This window comes from Eucyclogobius newberryi, unplaced genomic scaffold (assembly GCF_026437365.1).
Source record: "Eucyclogobius newberryi isolate DKJ021-1_F unplaced genomic scaffold, fEucNew1.0.hap1 SCAF_12, whole genome shotgun sequence".
NCBI lineage: Eukaryota > Metazoa > Chordata > Actinopteri > Gobiiformes > Gobiidae > Eucyclogobius > Eucyclogobius newberryi.
In genome coordinates, this window is record NW_027315746.1 from 7250488 (window position 1) to 7257328 (window position 6841).

Here is a 6841-nt window from a genome sequence, read left to right on the forward strand (position 1 = left end):
ATAAGGCACACTGGAATATAAAGCACATTATAAAGGGCACTGGAATATAAAGTGCACTGTCAATGAATGGTCTATATTCGATCATTTTTCAAATATAAGGCGCATTAAGCGAAACAAAACCACACAAAACGGCTTTGAGGTCGTTAAGCACAACCAGAATTGATCCATATATAAGACGCACTGGATTATAAGGAGCACTGTCGTTTTTGGAGAAAATTAAAGGCTTTTAAGTGCGCCTTATAGTGCGGAAATAATAATAAGTAATATAAAAATTACAGTATCACATTTCATGACCATACTCCTAATCATACTCCTGAGTTTAGTCTAAATTTATTAAACTGAATGATTTGATTTCTTACCAAGCAATTCAAATAATGTATAAAGCAGAAAGTAAGCAACTACTAATAAATATTCAACTTTGAATCAAGTTAGATTTGAGTCCTCGGATACAGAACAAACTAACAGAAGTGCTGTAGTGAAGACATAAAGAAGACATAAAGTTAGTTGGCGTGGAAGAAGAGATGAAACCGCTCTGTAGCTTTCATAATGTATGAGTTGGAACAGAAAGCAATAATTGGTTTGATTTTACCGTTGCCTGGGGTGATAATTACACTGAACATTGCTGAGTGGAGAGTTTTAGACACAACACTGGGGAAGTTCTGATACATTTCATTGGCCAGTTGCGATTTTATAGAAGATTTGCTGAGGAAACGATATTAAAACGTAGGAGTTTCAAGTTTTTGTGTTGCAAATCAGTTGTTTATAATAGAATCCTGGGCATAAATAATCTTGAGCCGGCGCTGCTCACTTTCTGCACATTTCATTTTGTTGCTTTGTGAGTTGACGGATGTGTTATATTTTTCGAGACGATACTTATACTTTTTAAGCGTCGTCCAGGCTTTTAGATGGAGGACAGTCTTCCCGTATATTTGACAGGGTATTTCAAATGTGGACGAGCATTTTCGAGTGCAGGGACGGCCATTTTATTAATACATCTTAGAAAAAAAGGGAATATTATCATTAAATTGGGCCGGGAAGTATTTGACAATAGTAATGAAAATGTTCATGCTGCGCGCTGATTGGTCGACGAAATTTGTGTGCTTGGCTATGACTGGCTGCCGAGCCGTGGTCCGGAGTATGCCGAAGCTACTCGTTTTTCCGCCTACTCGGCCCCCGTTGCCCCGGACAAAATGATTTGGACGGGGTGTTTTCAAATCCTATCTAAAATCTTGGAGTCGTCCACAAATATAACTCAGAATAAAAACGCATTCTTCTTCACTTGATCTACAGAACTCGTGCTAAAAGATTGTCCCAATGACTACGATGGAGGACAAAGAGATAAATGTTTCATGAAAGAATGTATCATGGGTAAAAAGAGCTGCAAGTCTCATCACAATCAAATCGAAATTGCAATTTGATCGATCGTAGTTTGCAAATCACAATATCTCAACATTTAGCCAACGTAATGTCCTAGTTTGTGATTCTTGTAGTTTCAGCAGTTTCAGTCTTTTCTCTACAGTTAAAGCTCCTGGACGTGTTTAAAATGTTAAAATGTGCACTTCAAACTCACTCAAAACATAAAGTCTTATTGAAATCCTTTACCATCTTAATTAGCCTTAATAAAACGTGAATATTGATTTAATTCATCCTGAACAAATAGTTTCTTTTGTTCTCTCTTCCAGGGCCAAGTCTGTCTGCTCCATGAGTGACTTCCAGCGTTTGATGGACAGCTCCCCGTTTCTGCCGGACAAAAACCGCCACAGCGACCGCGGCCCGGACGACGCGACCCCGCCGCTCTCTCCCGACGACCTCAAATACATCGAGGAGTTCAACAGTAAAGGCTGGGATTTCCCGTCGTCGGCCCTCGCTTCTCCCGCCGCCGCCGCTCCTCCCTTCCCAAGGGAGGCGTGGCCCGACAGAGGAGCCGAGGCTCACGATCCGTACACGCAGCCGCCGTCGTCTTGGTTTTTGTCGTCCGGCACGATGAGCAGCCCCGAACACTGCCACAGGACGCAACCGAGAGGGCACGGGGCGGGGGCGGTCGGTGCGGAGCATTTTGGATACTTGCACAGTCCGACCCGAGCGTCCCAAGGCGATGGGAGGGGCTCGAATTTGGGCGATGACATGTTTAGCTCAGGGAGGTGGCCTTGCACGGGGCTAAGGACTTCACCGAACCCGTCCATTTGCCCTGCCGCCGCGTTCCCGTCGCCGCTGGAACTACAATTGTCCCGAAACCTGAGCGACGACATGAAAGAGGTGGCGATATCGGTCCGAAACGCGATACGCTCGCCTCCGGGCCCTTTGCTCCGCGACACGTCCTGCCAGACGAACGGTTTCACCACTAGAGGGACGCAAACGACCCAAACCATCAGCGTCGGACTTCAGACCGACCTGCTACGAAACCTCACCAGCAGCCCGCATCGCTGCCTCACGCCAAAAGGGGGCAGCACTCCCATTTCGTCGCCGTCCCGCAACACGAGGAAAGTGCAGTACTCGCCGGTGATCCAGAGCAAATTCGAGCGGTCGTGTTGCTCGCCCAAGTACGGGTCGCCGAAACTGCAGCGCAAGCCGTCGTCGTCGAGCAAGACGGACATCGCCAACAGCGGCGTGCGCGCGCCTACCCCCACGACGCCGCAGAAGGGCAACAGCGAATCGGCGTGGGCGCGCTCCACCACCACGCGGGACAGTCCCGTTCACACCACCATCAACGACGGGCTCTCCAGCCTTTTCAACATCATCGATCACACGCCGGTCAGCTTCGACGCCATACAGAAGTTCAACAAGTCGCCGAGCCGCTCCCGTCCCTCCGAACCGAGCCCCGTTCACGAGCATAGGACTCAACCAGATAACTCAAGGACAACTAGGGGGCGCTCTCCAAGCCCTGTGCAGCTAATCGTGGAGACGCACGGGGACAAGAACTCCGAGGTGGTTAGCATAAGGCATGATCTGTCCGCGCCGCCGGGATACACGCTTGCCGAAAACGCCGCGAGGATTGTAAGCAAGAAACTTCAGGAAAGCAGTAGGGAAGAGCGCAGACCTCAGCAAGGGGGGCAAGGCGGCCAAGGCGGCCAACGGGACGGCGGGAACAGGACGTCCGATTCGGATAGGCAGCCGGGGTGTATGGAGGTAAATATGCACCAACCATGGATTCACCGGTTCATCATACATTTGATATGGGGCCCGTGTTTTGTAGACCAAACCTATGTCTGACCTGACAAACTCCAAAGACAAACGAAAGATTACTGTTATCTCTTTTCCCAGATTGAAATCACTGAACTGATGCAATGGTAATGTTAAATTTAAATCTTTAATCAAACTTTGCTTCAGATCTATGTGTAGAGTCTTCACAGCAGTGGTTCCCAACTGGAGCTTCCTCAAACAGACCCTGGGTTAATCACACTGGAATTAAAGGTTCTCTCATCTCGTCTCACGGGTCGATCAGTCGATCCCCACTACAAAATCAGAAACATATGAGATGTTTCATACTTTAGCTTAGCAATTATACCTGCTAATTAAATGGCAAAGATAGTTAAAGGTGGAGCTCTGCCGCTTGCCTCAAATCTTGTCGGCTGCACACATTTTTTCCATGTAATTAAGTACATGAATATGTTTTAAAAGCAGCTCTACGGTGAAAATGAGACCACTGTGCGCTGTCTGCATTTAATTATGTGAGTGATTGATTCGCCGCAAAGCAGGAATCGGTGCGCTGTTAGCATGCTAATGTCTGTTAGTTGTCTAAATTGCTTATAATCTCCTCACAGTGAAGAGTTAAGATGCTAGAAAGGCATTAGGCACGTGGAAAGCAGATATGTAACTTAATAAATACATTGTAAAATTCTAATGAAAACAATAACAGCTCCATGACCTCAGAAGGTGCACGATCTCTGTCACTTTTCTGCTAAACTAAACACAGTGATATTCATACTAACCACCTGACGAGCTTGTTTGTCCATGACTTGCTCAGGTATCCAAACTATGGCCTGTGGGTTGAATGCGTTCCTGAGACCAATGTTTGTCGTCCTTCAGGCTCCTTTAATGAGCCCAAACGATCAAGTGGCTCTTTACTCATAAACATAGGTTCACATGGTTCAGCCGTGTAAAAGAGGTCTCGATCTCAACGGGGTTCAATGGATAAATAAAGGTTAATAAATGAAACAAAAAAGCTTCACATGATTGGAATTGAGGTCCCCTTGGCAAACCAGTTGGCAACCACTGCCCTCAAGGCCTCTTGTTCTTTTCTGAACTGTACTGATGCTAACTTACTAATGTTAGAGCCTTAAAGAGAACTTAAAATGTGTTTCATGTTGCTAAAATACTAGTTATGACTCAACTACTGAATATCACAAGTACAATACGTAATATGGAATGTGTGTGTAGCATTAGTTACCACAGCTGTATGCTCTATAACAGATATATTCTTCACTCTGTGGTAATGCATCCTTCAGGTTAAATGAAAGTGCCTGGTTGACTGTGGTCACATCTGTGCTTTTCAAACCCTCGTCTTTCCACTGACATTAACTTGTGCTGCTCTCCCTCTGCTGCTCCCGCTCTGGTGCAGAACCACACTGTCATACTAACTACTCCTTGGGGGCTGTAGCCCGGATGTAAGTTCCCTCTATGGGCCATAGGCGGGGGCCCTGCTGGACATGTCCCGTCACTGCATGCCTCACAGGACAGTCAAATGTGTGAACCATCGGAGCCACAGCATCTGTTTCTTTGAACTGTGCATGTTCAGTGTGACGCTCATCTGTTTGAAGGAGCACACAGTGTGGCTGTGCAGCTCACCGCTCCATCTAGTGGTGAAGGGGGTGCTTTTCATGTTGAGATACAGTGCTACACTCAGCACTTTAACTGTAACTGTGACCAGTCTCATCCCAGCTGCACTCTGGTAATGCACAGGACATATGAACATTAAGAGAATCTACAGTAAGATTATTTTATCTTACACTCAAAACAGGTTCAACGTTTAGCAGCACATTTGATCCTGACCCTGGCACATATGTCTCCCACAGGATGGTTTTACTACACGCGTCATCTCTCTAGCTGGAGACAACCACGTATACTTAACATGAATGTATTATACTAAGATATGCAGTCTTTAACAGAACATAATGACAGTTTAACAGTTTAACACTTTGACAGATGGAGTGTACAGATGGAGTACACAGATGGAGTACACAGATCACATACACTTGTGTGCTCCTTTCATCTCATTTAAGAGCACATTTTGTTTTTGTGGATTACAGATTGCTGTGTTATATTTTGGTGGAGTTTGTGCCAAAATGTTTCTCAGTGTCTGCAACACGACCCTCCTGGACGTCCCACACAAGGACAGCGCAGGTGTAATCTGTAAGATTATATCTCTGATGTTATCAGTAGGTCCTGCTCTGTGCTGCTGTGTGAGCCACCAGACTCTTCATGCAGAGGGCTGTGTTCACATCCACTAACCTCAGCTCTGCTTCTGTCTGTCCTCTGATAACTCACCTGACTGTCAAGTCATCGCAGATTTTTTCAAGTTTTGCCATTTCCAGAATTTGTTGCTCTTCAATATACATTTCTGACAGTGTGTGTGACTTCCAAAGGACTCTCCCTTGGCTCAGATATTGGATGGTCAATGTGGATGAAATTGGAAGTTTCCTGTCCTCATCTCTGCTCTGGTGTACCGGTGCATGCCTCACGCTGTTGTTTGCTCCCAAATTAAAGACTAAACATTTCAGACTGAAGAATGTGCATATCGTTGTGTCCATCATTTCATGACAGTGGGTGGGTTTTAACACATAATCACTCCACCAACTCTCCTCCATCTGCCGCGCAAGTGACGATGTTCAAGTCTTTCAAGTCTCACACATTTTACAGATGTAGACGTGTCTCGTGGTTATTGTCACCGTATCCTCTTGACTTTAAAACACAACAATTATATATATTAATATTCTCTTCACATGTCACTTTATGTATATAAGTGAAGAGGAAATCTTATACAAACACATTCATATATCCTCAGTTGTCAGTGTCTGGTCAGAGCCTAAATTCAGAACAGGAAGTGTGTCGCTGTCATTCATTTGCTCCTTTAACCTTCACGTCCATCACCGGCGGGACAGTGGCACGGGCCCAAACCTTTGGCATGTGTTTGTTTTGGCCCCCAGCTCCTCCTCCCTGTCACTCACCTCTCTCTCCTCTGCAGGACCTGCCTCGCTCGCCCGTGGCTCCTCCTCTGGACTCGCGTTTCCATCGTCCGGCTCGACCTGCCAACCGCCGGCCCCCGTCCCGCTGGGCCCGGTCCCCCTCATGCTCCCCCGAATGGAGCGCAGGGACACACGTGCAGTTCAGCTTTCCTCCAACAGGGCGGCAGCTGGCCATAGCCGAGCCACAGGGGACAGTTTGAACTAGTTTATTTCCTCTTTCGGGGTCTTTACAGTGCCCTCTGTAATATTGACAGGGAAAGGAAAGTGTAAGACTCTATATTAGTCCAACGAGGTTCACTTCAGAGCAGAGTTTGTTTGTCTTTTATACTTGACGGGTTTGACTAAAAGAGAAAACCACATTATGGGTCAGAAGACAAAAAACATCCCCATGATTAAGGAGGTAATGGACATTTATATCGCTACAGGCAATTGAAATATCCATGGACAGTAAACGGGGACGAGGGGGCCTTTTTATGTCCGCACACCTGGGATACGGTCCTGAAGAGGTTGAGCTGCAGATGTATGAAAAACAAACAAACTCTGGTCTGAAAAAACTAACATAATAAAGTATAAAATGTAGCTCTTCTGCTCAGAATTACAAACAAAAATTGCAAAACATTCATTTTTGTAACAGTTTTAGGTGAGACACTGCAGGTGAA

At 46.0% G+C, this 6841-nt stretch overlaps 1 protein-coding gene across 3 annotated transcripts in view; it reads left to right on the forward strand.

Moving 5' to 3' along the window:
- The window catches only part of mtcl1 (microtubule crosslinking factor 1), a 115616-nt gene extending 109140 nt beyond the window's left edge, over window positions 1-6476 (forward strand). For 2 of the 3 annotated variants that reach the window (XM_072440685.1, XM_072440686.1), the window contains 2 exons: window positions 1683-3126; window positions 6182-6476. In XM_072440685.1, coding sequence (XP_072296786.1) covers window positions 1683-3126; window positions 6182-6382 — 1645 coding nt within the window. In that variant the 3' untranslated portion in view covers window positions 6383-6476. Of the gene's footprint in view, window positions 1-1682; window positions 3127-4558; window positions 4605-6181 lie in introns of all 3 variants that reach the window. The other variant, XM_072440687.1, reaches the window with a different exon arrangement.
- The last annotated feature ends 365 nt before the right edge of the window (window positions 6477-6841 follow it).